Source organism: Bubalus kerabau, chromosome 16, assembly GCF_029407905.1.
Source record: "Bubalus kerabau isolate K-KA32 ecotype Philippines breed swamp buffalo chromosome 16, PCC_UOA_SB_1v2, whole genome shotgun sequence".
Taxonomy (NCBI): domain Eukaryota; kingdom Metazoa; phylum Chordata; class Mammalia; order Artiodactyla; family Bovidae; genus Bubalus; species Bubalus kerabau.
Window position 1 is genome coordinate 14,086,322 of NC_073639.1, and position 22,478 is coordinate 14,108,799.

General features: G+C 42.1%; 1 protein-coding gene across 11 annotated transcripts in view; it reads left to right on the forward strand.

Annotated features, from left to right (window-relative positions):
- NR3C2 (nuclear receptor subfamily 3 group C member 2) overlaps positions 1 to 22,478 on the forward strand; it is a 440,307-nt gene that overhangs the window by 404,365 nt on the left and 13,464 nt on the right. Inside the window, exon 9 of one of the 11 annotated variants that reach the window (XM_055550833.1) lies at positions 900 to 2,135. The exons of the other annotated variants lie outside the window; for them this stretch is intronic. Within the exon in view, the coding sequence (XP_055406808.1) occupies positions 900 to 920 (21 nt within the window). The 3' untranslated portion in view covers positions 921 to 2,135. Of the gene's footprint in view, positions 1 to 899; positions 2,136 to 22,478 lie in introns of those variants that run through there. 11 annotated transcript variants of the gene reach the window in all.

The following is a 22,478-nucleotide window of genomic DNA, read 5'->3' on the forward strand; positions in this document are numbered from 1 at the left end:
TGGGGTTAGTTCCCAGGTTGTCTCTGGCCAGTTATTCTTTATTCTGACTCAGGGTCCTTCTTGGTGGCGTGCACCTCATTCAGCCAAGATGGATTCCAGTGAGGAGGATTCTGGAAGGTTGTTAGGACGTGTGGCATCTCCTTTTGACCTTTCCCAAACGCTTCCAGTTGGTGGTGGCTTGTTAGTTCCGTGTTCCTTAACAGGCCCTCCTGTTGTAAAATAACTCATGCACATAGTTACCATGGTGGCTTGCCAGGGTGGGCCGTTTCAGTCAGCGTTTCTCCTAACAGACCTGGGTTGGAGCAGGGGCCAGGGAGCAGAAGGTGTGATTCTTTCTTGATGAGTTATGTTATTCATGCAGATGATTGGCAGGTACAAGTGCAGTTGTAAAATGAATGTGTAATTGGCATCAGGTAATCTCATGAAAAAGATGATACACTTTGAAGTACTTGGCATATAATGAGACTCAACAACAGAAGTTAAAACTTGTTTATCTACAGCCTTAAGGAATCTCAATGCCTTTGGGAATCTCAGTGCACAGTGGGATGGTGAAAACCCCCAGAGGCCACACCAGTAGTCAGAGTGTCAAACTGTCCTCCGCTGGCTTGTTTTTAGCACCAGCTCAGTGAGCTGCTTGCCAGTGGCTACTCAGTAAGCAACTGTCAAATGTCTAAATCATAAATGATGATTTTCTGCCAGATCCCCCCAGAGCAAATCATTGTCTTGTTGTTCAGTCGCTAAGTCATGTCTGACTCTTTGCCGCCCCATGGGCTGCAGCATGCTAGGCTCCTCTGGCCTTCACTGCCTCCCAGAGTTTGCTCAGATTCGTGACCTTTGAGTCGGTGATGCTATCTGACCATCTTATCCTCTGCTCCTCCCTTTCCCTTTTGCCTTCCCAGCATCAAGATCTTTTCCAGTGAATCGGCTCTTCATATCAGGTGACCAAAGTAATGGAACTTTGGCATCAGTCCTTCCTATGAATATGTTTTCAGTATTTTTTTATTACAGTGAAATTGATACAAAATAAGCCGAACATAACTTAAAGCGTACCATTTGGGATGTTTGAGACATGTATACACCCATGAAACAATTATTGAAATCAAGAGAGCAGACATCCCCATCACTCCAGAAGTTTTCTTGCGCCCTTTTAAAAAATCAGAAGTATACTTGATTTACACTGTTGTTGATTTCTGCTGTACAGCAAAGTGCCTCAGTTATGCATATATATATATATATATTCATTTCCACTATCTTTTATCGCAGACTGTTGAACACAGTTCCCTGTGCTGTACAGTAGACTTCGTTGTTCATCCATCAGCTGTTCTGCTGCCTCCTCCTCCCCAGTTGCTTTCTGGCAGTGTAGATTGGTTGATACATGTTAGTGTTTCATACCCATGGAATCACAGTATTATAGTATGTAGTCTGCTGTATCTGGCTTCCTTCACTTGACGTAATATTTGGGGACTCATCCATGCTGTTGCCGTATAGCAGTACTTCATTCCTACTTACTGCTGACTGACCTCTCATTGTGAAGATATTCCACAGTTTGGTGGTCCCATCACCCATTGATGGACATTTGGATTGTTTCCAGGTTAGGGACAGTTTCAGAGTAAGTTGGGCTTCCTTAGTAGCTCAGCTGGTAAAGAATCTACCTGCAGTGCAGGAGACTCCGGTTCGATTCTTGGGTTGGGAAGATCCCCTGAAGAAGAGATAGGCTACCCACTCCAGTATTCTCAAGCTTCCCTGGTGGCTCAGACAGTAAAGAATCCTCCTGCAATGCAGGAGACCTGTGTTCGATTCCTGGGTTAGGAGGATCCCCCTGGAGGAGGGCATGGCAACCCACTCCAGTATTCTTGCCTGGAAAATCCCCATGGACAAAGGAGCCTGGCGGGCTACAGTCCATTGGGTTTCAAAGAGTCGGGCACGACTGAGCGACTAAGCACACACACGAAGTTGTGCATCATGTATATGTCTATATATGGACACTGCTTTCTTTTTCTTGAGTGAATAACTGGCGGCCATGGAAGACCTGGGTCATGTGGTAGGTGTGTAACTATTTTCCAAAGTGACTGCATAGTTGTACAATCCCTCAAGAAGTGTGTGTGAATACAGATTGCCCCACATCCTTGCTGACATGCAGTATCATTAGTCTTTTTAGTTTTAGCCATTCTAATAGCTATGTGGTGATGTCTCCCTGGAAAGTAACTGTTAGTCGCTCAGTCGTGTGTCTGACAATCTTTACGACCCGTCTTTGTGACTGTAGCCCTCCAGGCTCCTCCCTCCATGGAGTTTTATGGGCAAGAATCCTGCAGTGGGTTACCATTTTCTATTCCAGGATAGAGTTGTTGAGAAGATAACAATAGTGGTTGGTTAGTCACCAAGTCATGTCCGCCTCTCTGCGACCCCGTGGACTGTAGCCCGCCAGGCTCCTCTATCCATGGGATTTCCCAGGCAAGAATACTGGAGTGGATAGACATTTCCTTCTCCAGGGGATCTTCTGACCCAGAGAGATCAAACCCTGAGTCTCCTGCATTGCAGCAGATTCTTTATTGTCTGAGCCACCAAGGAAGCCCCAAAGTCTCCCTATGGTTTTAATTTGCATTTCCCTCATGATTAATGGTCTTTTCTTATGCTTCTTTACCATCTCTATATCCTCTTTGCTGAAATATCTGTCCAACTATTTCTCATTTTTAAAAACTAGGATGTTTGCTTGTAATTGGATTGTTGAGTTTTGAGAGTTCTTTGTATATTCTGGATACAATTCCTTTATAAGACATATAACTTGCAAGTATTTTCTCTCTGTGGCTTATCTTATCATTCTTTTATCAATGTCTTTTGAAGAGCAGGGATTTTCAGTTCTAAGAAAGTTCAGTTGATTATTTTTTCTTTCATGAGTCATGTTTTTGGTGTTGTAGCTAAGAATTCCTTGTCAATGCCAACATCACAAAGCTTTTCTGTTTTGTTCTAGAGGTCATTGTCCTTCATTGACTGATATGCAGTATCTCAAAAACCATTTTTGTGTTGTTTTTGGTGGAAGGGTAGATTTAATCCACCTGACTCCACTTTTGCTGGGTGGAGAACATTCTTTGGGGAACCACTGGAATCATTTTAAGCCTGAAACCTTTCTTTTTAAACAATCAGAGATGTTTGCCCTCAGAAGTAGCTTAACAGAAGCATCTTCAACGCTCTATTTATTAATATATTCCCATCCCAGACAGAACATTGAAAAACGCATTGTAAGTCTGGAGGGACCTTTCTAACATTCACGCTTACTCAGACTTGAGACTGCCTACAGCTTTTTCATTAGAGTAAATTAGTGAGTCAACATTTGTGGAATTTTCTTCCAGGGAACAAAGAGCCACAGGAGGACTGGCTCTGTATGCAGAGCCTTGTTCTGGTCACTTGATGGAAAAAGAGCATGTGTTCCTGAGAATCACACAGACAAGAACCTTGTGCCTGTAAATCCAAGTTCTGTTTAAATAGCATGCCTAGTATGCCCAGCCTCGGGACGCACATATCTGGGGACATGTGTACACGATTCTCAGGACATATGGTTTTCTCCCACATGGTGCACACGTGTGTTGGCAGAACAGGGCCAGGGTGAGTGAAGGAACAGTGTCTGAAAGATCAGGTTGGCAGTCAAGTATTTGAACTGGTCAGCAACTTGAATGAATCCCAAACCCTCCGAACACCAGTCTCCCTCCCAAAAAAGGCTCAAAGAAAGCAGTTGTGGCCAGGCTTCTAGGGATGGGTGTGTTTTTGCATTCTAAATGGGTGTTATATGTAAAGCACACAAATTCCTTATTCTTCCAGAGAGAATTGAAAATTACTAGTCACTTTCTTCCCCAATGGCTCAGCAGGTAAAGATCTCCTGCAATGCAGGAGACAAAGGAGATGCGGGTTTGATCCCTGGGTTTGGACAATCACCTGGAGGAATACTGGAAATGGCATCCCACTCCACTATTCTTGCCTGGAAAATCCCATGGACAGAGGAGCCTCGTGGGCTACAGTCCATGTGGTCACAGAGTTAGACATGGCTGAGTGACATGGCTGAGCAACTCGGTACACACAGTTACTTTCTAGATATTGCTAGGAGTGGCAGTTAATTTCCTATTAGTGAAGAAGGCACATTTCTCATGAATTTATTGGTAGCGTCTATTCATTCATGGAGATCAAGGCCTATTTATGCTATGATCAGGGTGTAGAACAGCTAGTAAAGGTTAAAGGGTGATATTAATAGTATTTCTCAGAAGCAAAAATGTTACCCTTTCTCTGTTAAGTAAAATCAAGGCCATACTATTGTAATTGACTTTATTTCCGTGTACATAATAGGTTGCCTCATGCCTAGCAAACCTGTGACTACAGAGGATACAAAATAACTATAGGACACCAACCTACCCCTCAAACTGCTTAGAGTCTAAAATGAGGCAGCTAGAACACTCCACAGGGCAGAAGGTAACTGTGGACAGAGCGATCTTTGAGAGCACACATGCCGTGCATTCATTCACGTGTCTGCGAGCCCCTCCTGTGTTCCAGGACGAGAGGTACAGATAGGGACAGAATACCTGTCTTTAGGTACCACTTGCTCTTAAGGGAGAGCATCCTGTTCAAAAGGGGAAGCAGGGGGATCTGTTCAGATGCCTCAGTACCTGTGTTATTTCATGCCCTTCTAAAAACTCCCTGTAAGATAGGTATTATTCTCATTATTCCCATTCCTGTCCTTAGGATTCCCACTTGCTCTGATAGAGGAAGAGGTTCATCTAATTCAACAAATACATTAGCGTCTAAAAGCGTCAGGCATTGCAATGGAGGGAGAGACTCAAATCTGGCCTCGGGGAGCTTTCCGCGTGCTCAGAACCACCAACAGCACCGTCCAGGGCAGGGGCTGGGAGCTCTGCAGACATGAGCACACTGGGCGTTGTGTGCTCACGGATGTTTATTCTGAGTTGCTGGAAAATCTTGTCGGATAGGTCTAGGAGCCAGTCGTGCTGGGCAGGGGTCATGGAAGGCTTCTGGAAGTGGAATAAGGGTGTCTCAGAGAATCTTTATTTCGTGGAAGATGAGGCAGAGATCCAGAGAGTGACTTCTTGGGGTCCCTAGGGAGCCAGTGACAGCTGGAACCCTCTGACTGTCTGGTGCTCCCCATACCCCACGTGCGATGCAGGAGGGTCTCAGACTGCTGGCTGCCACTGGGTCCCAGGCTGGGCTGCGTCTCCCGAGCTCAGAGAACGAGCAGCAGGAGTACTACAAACGGCAGCTGCACTGCTCTCTGACTCTTCAGATGCATTTGGCGCTTCCCTGGCAGCTTCTGGAATGCATCGTTTTGTGAGGCACGGGGTTGCATCTGAAGGCAGTGAACCTGGTGTTATACTAAAACATCATATATTTAGCAGTTCCCAAAACCACATGTAGGGTCTGCCTCACCGTAGGCTGAGCTGGTTTCAGGGCGGAGGGGAGGTTTTCACCTCTGCTAATGATCATTAAACAGTAAACCAGGCTAAGAACCTACCCATTGCTGGGGTGGGCACCGGCGAGTCCCTGGGTGGGACCAGAAGGTCCTCTCCCTCTGTGATTGCTTTCTGTGGTGGCAGAAGGAAGGCTGCACAGCCCAGGTGGCTCTCAGAGCTAAGCTGCTCTTCTGCACGTGGGAGACGGGCACAATGGGAGCAGACACAGCGATACAGGACCCACCCCACGGGCACACCGGGAGACTCCCTTCTTTATGTGGAGAGGGTGTGAATTTCAGTTTCATGATCATCAGCAGAAGAGATCGCTGCAAGCAGCCATGTGTATTAAATTATTCTGAGTCCCCCGTTGCGCCTTTAATGAGCGGGTGCTTTCATGTCAGGCAGCGATAGTGGCCATTTCCACCGTGACTGCACTCGAGGTGGTTTTGAGAGCGATTCAGATCCGCTGCTTCCCGCACGCTGGAGCATGCCAGCCCTGAGCCGGCTGGACCCACCATGTGAGCTGCCTGCCGCTTTCCTGCTGGTTCTGTTCCACATCTTCACGGTCAGTGTCCCCTCCAGAAAGGTTCTGAGGCCCACATCAGAATCTGCCACAAAATGATGACTGCTGCGTTCAACAGTAGAGTGTAGCCTCTGCTCCTCCACCAGCATTTCTCTTGGGCACTCCACTTACATTTCTTGGTCCTCGGTTTCTTCAGCTGTAAAATGGGAATAATACCTATCGTACTATACGGGAATTTTTGAAGCGTGTGAAATAACACAGCCACAAGGTAACAAGCGCCAAACAAATGTTCATCGTTTTGCTTCCGCTTTTCCAGATTGGGTTTGCATTTCCCCAAACCATGTCTCTCGGAGAAGGCAATGGCAACCCACTCCAGTACTCTTGCCTGGAAAATCCCATGGAAGGAGGAGCCTGGTAGGCTGCAGTCCATGGGGTCGCTAAGAGTCAGACACGACTGAGCGACTTCACTTTCACTTTCACTTTTCACTTTCATGCATTGGAGAAGGAAATGGCAACCCACTCCAGTGTTCTTGCCTGGAGAATCCCAGGGACAGTGGCTGATCTAGAGGGTCTATTGGAGGAGAAGCAGAGGGCCAGTAAGGATGCCGATCTGGTGGTCCAGGTAAGAGATGGAGACTGGGCGCTAAGGTAGAGCAGGGGCAGGGGGACCGCGGACATATTCAGGTAGCGGAATGGACGGTTCTTGGTGGTGGATAGGACAGAGGGGTTGAGAGAAGAGGGCAGGGGTCTAAGATGACCCAGGATTTGAACATAGGTTGTTGTGGGGCGGCAACGGGGCTGAGTGAGGAGATGCGGAGGAGGAGCTTTGTGAGGAAAGGCGATGGGCATATTTTGGACGTGCTGAGTTGAAGTGCCCTGAGGAATCCCAGGAGAGATGTCAGGTGAGCTCAGGGCTCTGTGGAGATGAGGATGAGTGCTGATATAGCCTCCGGAGGTACAGCACATGGCTGTCCATGCAGCCCGGGGGTCAGGGGAGCTGCCCAGGCATCAGTGTGGCTGTGTGGTGGACAGAACCGAACCTCGAGGAAGAGACCCACCAAGGGACCAAAACCAGGAGGGCGCCTGCGGAGAGTCTGGGCAGGAGCTGCTGCCAAAGTGAGATAAGGAGGCAAAGATACCGACAGGAGCCGGAAGAGAGTGAGTCTCACTGTGCAAACTCGGGGGTGGGGCAGAAGGTGCCTACGGGCCAGTCAGCAAACAGACTGAAAGCTGTGCAGTAGCCATAGCAACAAGGAGGTTATTGTGAGGAATAGCTGATTGATTCAACTAGGTTTCCAGTAACTCACCTCTCAGAAACCACAGAGTAAACAGGGACTCCGGGAAACTCGGGAAAAGGTCAAGGTGACATCCGGTAAAGCTCTTTAATAAAAACCGCTTTAAGAAGACGGAACTCTGAGTCTTTCTGTGATGTGATGGCATGGATGTAAGATAAGCATTTCTGAATGTGGTTGAGAGAACTTGCAAAGGCTGTGTTTATGTGTTTAAATACAACAAAGAAATCACAGTAGCTTAGCAAACTTTATAAAAAGCCCCCAAACAAATGATTATGGACCTAGACCCATGTTTGAATAATTTTTAATCAGTGAAGGTTTATTATGTATTACATACATACATATATATATATATGTATATATATGTATATAATCACAATAAACTGGAAAATTCTGAAAGATATGGGAATACCAGACCACCTGACCTACCTCTTGAGAAACCTGTATGCAGGTCAGGAAGCAACAGTTAGAACTGGACATGGAACAACAGACTGGTTCCAAATAGGAAAAGGAGTATGTCAAGGCTGTATATTGTCACCCTGCTTATTTAACTTATATGCAGAGTACATCATGAAAACGCTGGGCTGGAAGAAGCACAAGCTGGAATCAAGATTGCCAGGAGAAATATCAGTAACCTCAGATATGCAGAAGACACCACCCTTATGGCAGAAAGTGAAAAGCCTCTTGATGAAAGTGAAAGAGGAGAGTGAAAAACTTGGCTTAAAGCTCAACATTCAGAAAACTTAAATCATGGCATCTGGTCTCATCACTTGGGAAATAGATGGGGAAACAGTGGAAACAGTGTCAGACTTTATTTTGGGGGGCTCCAAAATCACTGCAGATGGTGACTGCAGCCATGAAATTAAAAGACGCTTACTCCTTGGAAGGCAAGTTATGACCAACCTAGATAGCATATTCAAAAGCAGAGACATTACTTTGCCAACAAAGGTCCGTCTAGTCAAGGCTATGGTTTTTCCAGTGGTCATGTATGGATGTGAGAGTTGGACTGTGAAGAAAGCTGAGCGCCGAAGAATTGATGCTTTTGAACTGTGGTGTTGGAGAAGACTCTTGAGAGTCCCATGGACTGCAAGGAGATCCAACCAGTCCATTCTGAAGGAGATCAGTCCTGGGTATTCTTTGGAAGGAATGATGCTACAGCTGAAACTCCCAATACTTTGGCCACCTCATGTAAAGAGTTGACTCATTGGAAAAGACTCTGATGCTGGGAGGGATTGGGGGCAGGAGGAGAAGGGGACAACAGAGGATGAGATGGCTGGATGGCATCACCGACTCGATGGATGTGAGTCTGAGTGAACTCCGGGAGTTGGTGATGGACAGGGAGGCCTGGCATGCTGCGATTCATGGGGTCGCAAGAGTTGGACACGACTGAGCGACTGAACTGAACTGATACATATCTAATGTACCATATGCATGTGTGTGTACCGTTTATACACATTGATGGTGACAGACTAACAGGTAGGTAGGTGGTAGATGGTTGGATGAGTGTTCAGCCCTGAAGAGCTATAGATACACATGTGAGAATTTGGCCTCTAAGGCATCCATGATGCTTTGGAGCTGGTCTTGTGCTTCAAGTCATGATTTTATCATAAGGTTAGTCCTGAATCCTTTCTCACCATCACTTTCACATCTCAACATAATTACAATAACAGTAAATTTCCACTTGCAGTCACATAACTTTATCTCCTTTGGTCATTTGTGTTTGCTCATGGCTTTCTATGGCTAACTTAATGCAAAATCTGAGTTATCTCCAAATAATGTGAAATGATTTAATGATGTGAATGTTTTAATTTAATGATGTGAAATGTTTAAATATTTTTAGTGGCTAAGTTTAGACTATTTCAGACAGTGCTTACCAACTGCCGATCAATCGCCTGGCAACATTTTGATGCAGTTGAACTTGACTTTAGAGAAATGAGGAAAAAATCTTCAATATAAGAGCTTGTCATTCCTGTTTTTTTAAATTATGGCAAAATACGCAAACATAAAATTTACTGCTTTGGCCATTCCTAGCTATCGGGCCGAGTAATGTTAAGCGCATTCACGTTGTTGTGTAGCCAGTTTCCAGAACTCTTCATCTTGCAGAACTGAAGCTCTGTGCCTGTTAACTCCTGTCTCCCCTCCCCACCCCAGAACAGCCACCATTCCACTTCCTCTCTGCACCTGACTAGGCGCCTCATCTATGTGGATGCACACAGTCTTTGTCTTTTTGAGACTGGTTTATTTCACTTAGTATTAATGTTATATCCTCCCTTGTCATACATGTTGTAGCATGTGTCAGAATTTCCATTTTAAGGTAAATAATAATCTGCTCTGTATATAAACCATATTTTGTCCGTTCATCCACCAATGACAACTTGACTTGCTTTACCTCTTGGATATTATGAATAATGCCACCATAGACATGGGTGTGCAAGTATCTCTTTGATACTCTTTTGGAGGTGTAGATCTAGAAATAGAATTGCTGGTCATATGATGGTTCTGTGTTTAATTTGTTGAGGAATTGCCACAGTATAATGTAGTTTCTTATCTTCCCATTAACTGGGCACAGGGTTCCAGCTTCTGTACTTCCTCACCAGCACTTTTTATTTGTTGGGGGGTTTTTTTGGGTTTTTTTTTTTTTTGATAGTGGCCATCCTAACAGGTTTTCATGTAGTATCTCATTGTAGTATTAGTTTGCATTTCTCTAATGGTTAGTGATAATTGAGCATCTTTCCGTGTGCTTATTGGCCATTTGTATGTCTTCTTTGGTAAATTGCCCTTTTTTTATGCATTTTTTTAAAACTGGTTGCTTTTCTGTTGTTGTAGGATTCTTTATATATTGTGCATCAGTTCAGTTCAGTTGCTCAGTTGTTTCCGACTCTATGACCCCATGGACTGCAGCACGCCAGGCTTTCTTGTCCATCACCAACTCCCAGACCTTACTCAAACTCATGTCCATCAAGTCAATGATGCCATCCAACCATCTCATCCTCTGGTGTCCCCTTCTCCCGCCTTCAGTCTTTCCCAGCATCAGGGTCTTTTCAAATGAGTCAGTTATTCACATCAGGTGGCCAAAGTATTGGAGTTTCAGCTTCAGCAACAGTCCTTCCAGTGAATATTCAGGACTGATTTCCTTTAGGATGGACTGGTTGGATCTCCTTGCAGTCCAGTGGACTCTCAAGACTCTTCTCCAAAGAAAAAGAGTCTTCTCCAACACCACAGTTCAAAAGCATCAATTCTTTGGCGCTCAGCTTTCTTTATGGTCCAACTCTCATATCCATACATGACTACCGGAAAAACCATAGCTTTGACTAGACGGACCTTTGTTGGCAAAGTAATGTCTGCTTTTTATTATGCTGTCTAGGTTGGTCATAGCTTTTCTTCGAAGGAGCAAGTGTCTTAATTTCTTTGCTGCACTCACCATCTGCAGTGATTTTGGAGCCCAAGAAAATAAAGTCTCTTGCTGCTTTCATTGTTTCTCCATCTATTTGCCATGAAGTGATGGGACTGGGTGCCATGATCTTAGTTTTCTGAATGTTGAGTTTTAAGCCAACTTTTTCGCTCTCCTCTTTCACTTTCATCAAGAGGCTCTTTAGTTCTTCTTTACTTTCTGCCATAAGTGTGGTGTCATCTGCATATCTGAGGTTATTGATATTTCTCCCAGCAGTTTCAGTTACACCTTGTTTTGCAAATGTTTTCTACAATTCCATGGGGGTTTTGTCTTGGTGTCAGAAATCTTTCTCCTATAAATTTATAATGATAACAGACAGTAGTTTGCTTATTAATCCTTGGCGGGCAGAATTAAAGGTTATGTCTGATACCAATTTATTTAAAGGGGTGGGGAAGCACTTTTCTTACGATAACCATTTCTTTGGCTTCATTTTTCATTTCATACATTTCCTAAGTCTACCCACAGAACATGCGCCCTTGTTCACAGCTAGTTTTGAAACTCCATAAGAGAAGAACATCCTGTAGGAATGCTGGGGATAAGTACAGACCTTGCCTTGTTTAGAGAGGTTAGGGGAATTGTGCATTCCATTTCCACCTGACCCCGTGAGATTTATGATGCTATAGGGTAGCTTTCAGGGGAAAAAAACCTCAGCTAGAAAGAGCCACTGAGGGTCTGGGAAAATGTCCTCATAGAAAATCACATCTGACATACAGGAATCTTGTACTAATCCAAAATCTACCTAGGGAAGCTTTTGGAAAACTATGTCATTGTCTAACACCTGTGTCCATAAATCCCCCCCTCTTAGGCAACCTAAATCCCTCTTCTTACATATAAAATAATTCTATAATGCCTGGGATTTACCTAGTGCCTTTTTTCCTCAGTCTTGTCTATAAATCCTTCTAATAACTTCATGAGGCAAGGATGTGTAAATATTACTATTTACACTTAATTACCTCATCTTAACTCCTTTCTCTATGAAAGGAGAATAATAGTAATATTTACTCAATCTTTTTTACCCTTTTTATAGAGAAAAGAAGGCAAGGAGTGATTAAGTGGGTTTTCACTGGTTCATGAGAGAGGCAGGCCCAGAAGGCAGGAAAGAAGGGAGGAGAAGCCCCTGCGGGGGACAGGAGTGCAGAGCCAGCCCTGCACCTGGCTTAGCCCTGCCGCCCCCTGTAGCTTCACTCTCCCTGCGGGGCCCTCACACAAAAAAGGGCCTCCATCCTGGCTTAATGGTCTACTGTTGCCATCTTGAAATTCTTAGCAAACTTTGAACAAGGGGCCCCGTGTTTTCTGGCACTGGCTCCACAAACAGTGCAGCCTGTCCCGGGCATAATAGAATCTGTTTAAGATCCTGTTGATCAGAGGAGATGCTGAGTGTGAAGAAAATTTTGCAGCCTGTGGTGAACTGTGCATGTGTGCCTATGAAGGAAGCAGGGGTCAGGGAGGCAGAAAGCGTCAGTAAAGCAGGGCATGAGCACTGAAGGGAGTGAGTGAAACCAATGCACGGGAAAGGAACCTTAAAACTAAGATCATTTTAGGAACCTCTGCCTGCAGTGTGAGACAACTTAGGTTCTCACGGATCCCTGGGTTGGGAAGATCCCCTGGAGAGGGGAATGACTACCCACTCCAGTATTCATGCGGTCGCAAAGAGTCGGACATAATTGAGTGACTTTCACTGGTGGTCCAGTGGTTAAGACTTTACCTTCCAACGCAGGGAGTGCAGGTTCAACCCCTGGTCAGGGAACAAAGATCCCACATGCCGAGGGGCGTGGTCAAAAAGTAAAACAAACAAAACACCTGAGATCATTTTAAAAGCTGGGAGGATGCCACTGGATCACTTTTATTTATGAAGGTCATGGTTCGTGGGACTAGAAAGTGTATAGTGTTTCACACACACAGCCGGTCATCCTTACTTGCAGATTCTGTATTTACGAATTTGCCTGCTAATTAAAATGTATTTTTACCCCTCAAATCAGTAATTCTCAGGGCACTTTCACAGTCATTCACAGACATGCACAGAGCAGTGGAAACTTCAGGTCACCCCCAAGGAGCATGCTCCCAACAAGGCCAAATAACGTGACGTTCTGCCGTCTTATCTCAGCTCTTGGTACAGTGAGTGAGTGTCCTTTGGGTGGACTGTTCAATGCCACTATATTTTTGCATTTTGGTTGGTGATCTTGCTGTCTACAGTTGCCCCCAGATGTACTGCTCACACACCGTCTTGTGCGGCTCCGTGCAAGGAGTCTGCGATATGCCTTATGGAGATGATAAGTGTGTTCACCAAGCTTTGTTCAGGTGTGAGTTATAATAATGCTCTTGACCATGAGTTTAATGTGAAGGAATCAGCAATATACATGGAATAAGTTGTCTTTAAACAGTTATGTGGCTTCCCAGGTGGCACAGTGTTAAAGAATCCACCTGCTAATGCAGGAGATGCAAGAGACAAAAGTTCAATCCCTGGGTCGGGAAGATCCCCTGGAGAAGGAAATGGTAACCCACTTCAATATTCTTGCCTGGGAAATCCCATGGACAGAGGAGCCTGTTGGGCTGCAGTCCATGGGGTCTCAAAGGGTCAGATACAACTGAATGTACACACAGAGACATAATAAAACAAGATTATGTATTGATAGTTTAATGTTGTGACCAGTAGCTCATGGGAACCTGATCCTCTATATCCCTGGGAGCAAAGGGTCTGTAGTCACTGATTCACTCCTGACATTGATTTTATAGGATATAACTACTGAGAACAATTAGAATCAACTGTAAATGTGTGTAACCCACATGACATGAGTGATGGGACCTCTCCACTTAAATGAAAAATTCTGGATCCTTTAAGCTGGGCCATGTCTTCGGTTCCCTAGTTTATCCCCTTTATGGACAAGGATTCTTCCTAAAGCATTTCTTAAAGGCTTAGAGAATCTGTATAATACTTGGAACACCAGATCCAGCCAGAACCATATCACTTGATTCACAGACTTTTCCCCCCACATTTAATGTTTCTGAAATCAGGAAACATTTTATACTGGATTTATTTAACTAACAACCAAAGCCCTTTCTCCCAGAGCCATTAGTGAATCCCTGGTGCTCCTTCCAGTCCAGAGCCGGCAGACTTTTTTCCATAAAGGACCAGGTAATAAATGCCACAGTCTTTGTGGGTCCCGTGGCCTTTGCCATAGTTAGTGAGCCACAGATAATATCTAAATGAAGGAGCATGGCTGGGTTCCAGTAAACTTTCTCATATAAATTTCACATGTCACAAATATTCTTTAGGTTTTTTTTTTTCTCCAACTGTTTAAAAGTATAAAAAACAAAATGAAAAATTCTTACAGACACCATTATTAGGTCAGATTTACCCTGGAGGCCATAATTACCGACCTCGCATTCATTCAGTGGCCTCATAGAATTAAAGGGATAAATTCAGCCACCTTGGTGTCTACTCGAGAGTGCCTGTTTGGATTAGAAGAAGCCTTTGGTCCTTAGCCAGTAGTGTCTGCCTCTTGTTACTCAGTGATCCTTTGCTTTCAGAGACTGAAATAAGGATTTAACTGCTTCATCTTGATGTAACCAGATATTAAAGTTGGTAACTTATAAATATGAATTGGTTTAGATTTTTACACTGCTCCATGGAGCCTGTATTTCCAAAAGGGATCTAGGAAATATTGAAAACAAAAGTAGCAAAAGTTCATACTTCTATATACAGTAACATGCCAATGCATTTCACACACAACCCTTTCATTACATTTCCTTTGTTCAGCAATGTTCTAATTACCCCTTTATCTTTAAGCTCTACTTTCTGCTTTTCCATTGTGTCATTTTTCTTTGTGGTTTTCACACGTACAATAGACCTTATTCACAAGAAGGCGGAGCTGCGATCTAGAACGAGGCTAGTAATACAAGGAAAGTTAAACAGGGTGGAAATTAAATAAATTTAAGGACAAAAAAAAAAAATCAGGAGGAAATTGAACCCATCTTGTTTTAGCACAGCATCCAAATAACATATTTTGAAGATTGAATATTCATCACTGACCAGAGATGGATGCCTGGTGTTGAATTTATTATAAAAACGGTGATGAGAAATGAATTCAGATGTAGCCTCAGATAACAGTCAGATACTAATGGATGGGGGCAGTGGAGGGTGCTCAGAAATGCCCTTGGCTTTTCACGACCTCCTTCTGACCCCCGCAGCCAGCCATTCCTGGGCACCTGGTGTGGCCCAGCTGCTCGAGCCCATACCAGCCTAGACTCGGGAGCCGGCCCTCTGAGGCCACACGGGACAACCCTGCCTCTCTCCCTCATCAGGCAGCTGGGCCTCTGGAAGCAGAGCCAGAGGTGCCCATTTGGCCTGAAGTCACCCTCACAGGGAGTCCGCTTGTCTAGAATTTGCAGGCAGAGCTGACCACATGAGCAAGCAGCCGCATAGAGGCTTATCTCCTGCTTCCGGGACACAAGTGAACCCAGATGCCTGTGTCCATGCAGGCTGGCCCTTGGCAGAGGAAGGCAGTTTTTTAAAATAGGGAATCCAGATACCCCTCTTGCAGATGGCAGCTTTCCTGCCAGTGGTAACTCAGAACCCCAGAACGTCCTGCTAAGTTCCCCAAATGCCTCCCGTAGGCCGAGAATTTAGTTGATATGCTCGGTATATTCACTTCTAAACTGGCCAGGAAATGCCTTTTGGTGAGTGTTTAAAAAATAGCCTTTCTAGATATTTTTCTGACCATACCTTTTTTTTTTTTTAAGTGTAGTTGATTTACAGTGTGTGTTTATTACTGCTATACAGCAGAGTGATTCAGCTATATATATATATATATACACACACACACACACACATTCTTTTTTATTCTTTTCCATCATAGTTTATCTTAGAATATCAAATAGAATTCTCTATGCTACAGAGTAGGACCTTGTTGTTTATACACACACACACACACACACAAATAAGTTTACATCCACTAACCCCAACTTCCAACTCCATTCCAACCCCCACCCCTCTGGAGACCATCAGTCTGTTCTCTGTGTCTCTGTTTTTGTTTCATAGACAGATCCATTCGTGTCATATTTTAGATTCCACATGTAAGTGATCATATGGTATTTGTCTTTCTCTCTGATTTAATTTCATCTGATAACCTCTAGTTGCATCCACGTTGCTGCAGATGACAATATTTTGCCCTTTTTATGACTGATACTGCATTGTGTATATGCACCACATCTTCCTGATCCATTCATCTGTTGAACATTCAGGTTGTTTTCATGTCATTGTGAATAGTGCTGCTATAACATAGGCGTATATTTATCTTTTTGAAGTCTAGTTTTCTCTGAATATATGCCCAGGAGTGGGATTGCTGAATCATACAGTGATTCTGTTTTTAATTTTCTGAGGAACCTCCATACTGTTTTCAGCAGTGGCTGCACCAACTTAAATTCCCACTAGTCATGTAGGAGGGTTCCCTTTTCTCCACCCACTCTCCAGCATTTGTTATTTGTAGACTTTTTAGTGATCACCATTCTCACCAGTGTGAGGAGGTACTGACTACCCTCACTGTAGTCTAGATTTGCATTTCTCTGATAATTAGAGATGTTAAACAGCTTTCCTTATGCCTAATGGCTGTCTGTATTTCTTCTGTGGGAAATGTTTATTTAGGTCTTCTGCCCATTTTTTTTTATTGGGTTGTTAGTTTTTTGTTGTTTAGTTGTATGAGCTGTTTGTATGTTTTGGAAATGCAAGTCTTTGTCAGTTGCATCATGTGCAAATATTTTCTCCCATCCTGTATGTTGTCTTTTCATTTTGTTTATGGTTTCACTTGCTGTGCAAATCTTGTAAGTTTTATTAAATCCCACTTGTTTGTTTTTATTTCTGTTGCCTTGGGAGACTGACCTATGGTATGATTTATTTCAGAAAACGTTTTGCCAATGATCTCTTTTAGGAGTTTTATGGTGTCAGATCTTATGTTTAAGCCCTTAAGCCATTTAGAGTTTTTGTGTGTGTGTATGGTGGGAGGGTGTGTTCTAACTTCATTGGTTTATATCCAACAGTCCAACTTTTCCAGATCCACTTGGTGAACAGCCTTTTTCCCATTGTCTATTTTTCTCTTCATTGAAGATTAATTGATCAAAGGTGTGTGTTTATTTCTGGACTCTGTCTTCTGTACCATTGATCCATATGTTTGTTTTTGTGCCAATACAACGTTTTTTTGATTACTGTAGCCTTGTCATATTGCTTGAAGTCTGGGAGAGTTATGTCTCTTTACTTTGTTTTTTTTTCTTCAGGGTTCCTTTGGCAATTCTAGATCTTTTATGATTCCATATGAATTTTAGGATTATTCTAGTTCTGTGAACAATGTCATAGGTAATTTTTCAGGGATCACATTAAATCTGTAGAGTGCTTTGGGTAATATGTTCATTTTAACAATATTAATTCTTCCAAACCAAGAGCATCGCATATCTTTCCATTTCTTTGAATCATCTTCAGTTTCCTGTATCAGTTTTATGGTTCTCAGCATATAAGTCATTCACTTCCTTGGTCAGGTTTTTTATTTTGGGTGGTTTGATTTTAAAAGTTATTGTTTTTATTTTTACATTCCCTTTATGATATTTTATTGTTGGTGTAAAGAAGTTTCTGTATATTAATCATATATCCTACCACCTTGCTGATTTTCTTTATCAGCTCTAGTTTTTGTTGGAATCTGGGAAGCACCTAAGGGTTTTCTCTATATCATATCATCTTCATATGACAATTTTACCTCTTTCCTTCCAATTTGGATATGTTTTATTTCTTTTTCTTATCTGATTGCTGTGGCTAGGACTTCTAGTACTGTGTTGAATAGAAGAGATGATAGTGGGCGTCCTTGACTTGTTCCAGATTTTAGCATGAAGGCTTTTCCCTTCAATACCACTGAGTATTATACTGGCTGTGGATTTGTCATAAATAGATTTTATTGTCTTGAGTATATGTTCCCTCTAAACCCACTTAGGTGAGAGTTTTTATCATAAATGCATCCTTGAATTTTTTCAAATGTACCCTTTAACAACATCTGTTTGTCTAAGTCCCTCATCCCCCTGGTAACCAGTCTTCTACTCTTAGTTTTTAAGAGTTTGGCTTATTTAGATTCCACGTTTAAACAAGGTCATACAGTATTTGTCTCTCCCTGGCTCATCTGACTTAACATAATGCCCTTGCAGTCATCAGAGTTATTGCACATTTCCTTCTTTCTCATGGCTGAAAAATGTCTCTTATGTGTGTGTGTGTGTGTATCACATCTTCTTCATCCATTCATCTGTTGACTCTTAGGTTATTTCCATATCTTGACTATTTTGAATAATGCTGCACAAGAGTGGATATATCTCTTTGATACCCCGTTTTCCTTCCCTTCAGCTACATAACCAGGAGTGGGGTTGCTGGATTGTAGGGTAGTTCTAATGTTTTGAGGAACCGCTGTACTGTTTTCCATAGTGGCTGAACCACTTTGCATTCCCACCAGCAACAGTGTGCAGGGTCTCATTTTCTTCACATCCTCACTAACACATATCTCTTCTCTTCTTGGTGACAGCGATTCTAACAGGTGTCGTTATCTGGTATCAGTGGAGTTGGTATCTCATTGTGGTTTTGATTTACATTTCCCTGATTAGTGAGGTGGAGCATCTTTTTCATGTACTTTTGGCCATTTGGATGTCTTCTTTAGAAAGAAAAAGTATATTAAGTTCCTCTACCCATTGTTCAATTAAATTGCTTCTTATTGAGTTATGAATTTTTAATATATTTTGGATATTAACCCCTTATCTTCTATATGATTTGAAGATACTGTCTCCTAGCCTGTCGTTTCCCTTTTCATTTTTTGATTGTTTCTTTTGCTCTGCAGAAGCTTGATAGCTTGATGCAGTTGTACTTGTTAAACTTTGCTTTTGTTACTTGTGTTTTTGGTGTCAATGGACATGAATTTGAGCAATCCAGAAGATAGTGAAGGACAGGGGAGCCTGGAATGCTGCAGTCCGGGGGCCACAAAGAGTCACACGTGACTTAGCAACGGAACATCAGCAACTGTTGTCCTGGATAGGATTTCTAGTACTATACTGATTAAGAGGGGTGAGAGTGGGCACCCTTGCCTTGCTCCTGATAATAGAAGAAAAACTTTCAATCTTTCTCCATTGAGTATAACAGTAGCTCCGAGTTTGTCGTATGTGGCCTTTATTTTGTTCAGGTATGCTCCCTTAATACCCAGTTTGCTGAGAGATTCTTCATGAAGGTGTCAGGGGTGTTCGTAATTTCCTCGGTTCTGTCTCATTGCAACAAAAATTGAAGCGATGGACAGAGCAGTGTTACAGCCCCGTGTAATTTTCTCGGACAGACCAGTGTTACAGCTCTGTGTTATAGCTTAGTTTTATTTAGAAAGCAAAGGCAAATACATCCTTGAGGTGTGAGGGTGTGCCAACCCAAAAGCCACAAAGGGAAGAGAAGCCCCCAGGTCAGTTTTGGCTCCTCTTATATGTTTTTTTCTCCTCCCCCTGGGTCTGCACTATGTAAATTGGGCTAGCCAGGAGGGCTGTTTGTTTTACCTGAGGTCCTCACTCCGGTCCTCGGACCTTCCCTAGTTCTGTTTTCATGGGCTTTTCCCTTCTTTGTCTTTTAGTCACTGACATTCTGGACTCTTTTTTCCTATTCTAACTACCTAACAAAGGGATGTTGTATTTTATGAGATGGTTTTTCTGCATTTATTGAGATGATTATATAAGTTTTAATTCTGTTAATGTAGTGTACTACATTCCCAGGTGGCACTAGCAGCAAAGAACCTGCCAGTGCAGGAGACTTAAGAGATGAGGGTTCAATTCCCAGGTTTGGAAGATCCCTAGAAAGGGAAATGGGGACCCACTCAAATATTCTTGCCTGGAGAATCCCATGGACAGAGCAGCCTGGTGGGCTACAATCCATAGGTTCACAAAGACTCAAACTTGACTGAAGCGACTTAGGATGTACGGACCACATTTATTGATTTGTTTATGTTGAACTATCTTTAATCCCAGAGATAAATCCCAATTTGTTGTGATACTCCTTTTACTGTTACGTTGAATTCTATTTGTTAATATTCTGCTGAGAATTTTTGCATCTATATTCATCAGGGATATAGGTGCATAGTTTTGTTTTCTTGTAGTATCTTTGGCTTTCATGTTAGTAATGCTGGCCTGGCAAAAGGAATTTGGAAGTATTCCCTCTTCTTCAGTTTTTAGGAAGAGTTTGAGGAAGACTGGCATTAATCTTTAAATGTTTGGTAGAATTTGCCAGTGAAACCATCTGGTCCAGAGTTGTCTGTATTTGGAGATTTTTGATTACTGTTTCAATCTCTTTACCTGTTATTGATTAATTTAGATTGTGTATTTCTAGGAATGTGTCCATCTCTTTCAAGTTATCCCATTCATTAGCATATTATTTTTCACAGTAGTCTCTTATAATCCATTGTATTTTTGTAGTATCAGTTGTCATGTCTCCTCTTTCAGGTTTTGAGCCCCCCCCTTTTTTTTTGACTCTAGCTAAAGTTTTGCCAGTTTATTGTTTCAAAATACTAGCTCTTAGTTTCATTAGGGTTTTTTTTCTTACTGTTTTTCTGAGCTCTATTTCATTTATTTCCATTGTGATCTTTGTCATTTCTTTCATTCTGCTGAACTTTGTTTTTCTTCCCGTTTTCTTGAAGTGTAAAGTTAGGCTACTGATTTGAAATCTGTCTTCTTAATATATGCATTTATCACCATAAAGTCTTCCCAGAACTGCTCTTGCAGCATCCCATAGGTCTTGGTATACTGTTTCCATTTTCATTTGTTTCAAGATATATTTTAATTTCCCTTTTAATTTCTTCTTTAACACATTTGTAGTTAGGAATGTGCTGTTTAATTTCTACAGATTTGTAGATCTTCTGACCTTCCTTGTACTGATTTCTAGTTTATATGGTCAGAAATGATACTTTGTATGATTTCACTCTTCTTAAATTTGCCCAGACTTGTTTTGTGACTGTCATATGGTCAATCCTGGAGAATGTCCCATGTCCCCCAGAGATGAATGTATATTCTACTTGTGTTGGAGGGAATGTTCTCTTAGGTCTGTATGGATTAGTGTATGGTTCAAGTCCAGTGTTTTCTTAGGGATTTTCAGTTTGGATGATCTCTTCATTGCTGAAAGTAGGGTGTTTAAGTCCTTTACTGTTATTGGATTGTTGTATATGTCGCCCCTCAGATATGTTACTATTTGTTTAATATATTTAGGTGCTCTGATATTGCATATGTAAGTATATACATACACAGTGGTTATGTTTTCTTGATGAATTTACCACATTACCATTATATATTGACCTTCTTTGATTCTTGTTACCATTTTTGACTTAAAGTCTATTTTTTCTATCATGAGAATAGTTGCTCTCGCTTTCATTTGGATTCTGCTTGCGTGGAACATCTCTTTCCTTCCTTTCACTCTGAGCCTGTGTGAGTGCTGCCTTAAAGCTGAAGGAAGTCTCTTGTAGGAGGCATATAGCTGGGTCTAAATTTTTTATTCATCTAGCCACTGTGTCTTTTGATGGTAAATTCAGTCCATTTATACTTAGAGTTGTTGTTGGTAATGTAAGGACTTAGTAATGCCCGTCCTGTTCATTGTTTTCCGGTTGCTTTGTATTTCCATGGTTTCTTTTACTCTGCTTCTGCCTATCTTTGTAAATTGGTAATTTTCCATTTTGGTATGCTGTTTCCCTTTTATCTCTTGTGCATCTGCTGTAGGTTTTTTGGTTTGTGGTTACCATGAGGCTTACATAAGACATTGCATAGATTAAACAGTTCAAGTTCATAGCAACCTAACTCCACTTGTATATTTTTATGTCATTATCTGCCTCTTCTTATATTGTGTCTTTAGCACATTGTAGTCACTATAATGATTACTTTTAATATTCTTTTCCTTTGACCTTTATAGTAAAGTGGTTGACATTCCATCCTATTACAGAATTGGGATTTTCTAAATTTGACTGTATATTAACCTTTTACCAGCGTGTTGTATAGTCATGTGTTTTCATGTCACTGATTAGCATCTGTTCATTTCAGCTTAAAGTAATCCTTTCAGCATTTCTTGCAGGGTGGGTCTTGTGGTGATGAACTCTCTCAGTTTTTGTCTGTCTTGGAAAGTCTTTTTCTCCTGCATATTTGAAAAATAATTTTGCTGGGTAGGTCTTGGCTGGTAATTCTTTTCTCTCAACAGTTTGAGTATGTGATTCCACTCTCTCCTGACCTGTAGGGTTTCTACTGACAAATCTTCTGAGAGCCTAATGGCTATTTTTAGAATTCATTATTTTGGATGTTTGACAGTTTCATTATAATGTGTCTTAGAGTAACCTTGTGAACTTGGACATCCATTTTTCTCTCCAGGTTTGGGAAGTTCTCAGCTATTTCTTTAAATAAATTTTCTGCCCCATATCCCTCTCTCTTCCTTCTGGAACCCCCTGATTTTTCTAACGTTAGGTTTTTTGATGGAATCCCAATCCCATAGGCTTTCTTCAGTGTTTTTCATTCTTTTTCCTTTGTTTTCCTTTTACATGGGTATTTGAAATCTTCTGACTCACTTGTTATTTCTTCCTTAATTCTGCTCAACTGCTGATGCTCTCTATAGCATTTTTTTATTTCATTCCATGAGCTCCTCAGCTCCAGAATTTCTGCTTGGTTCTTTTTTTATGATTTATGTTTCTTTGGTAAATTACTCACTTTTAACCTGTATTTTTTCATAATCTTGTTAAATTGTCTGAGTT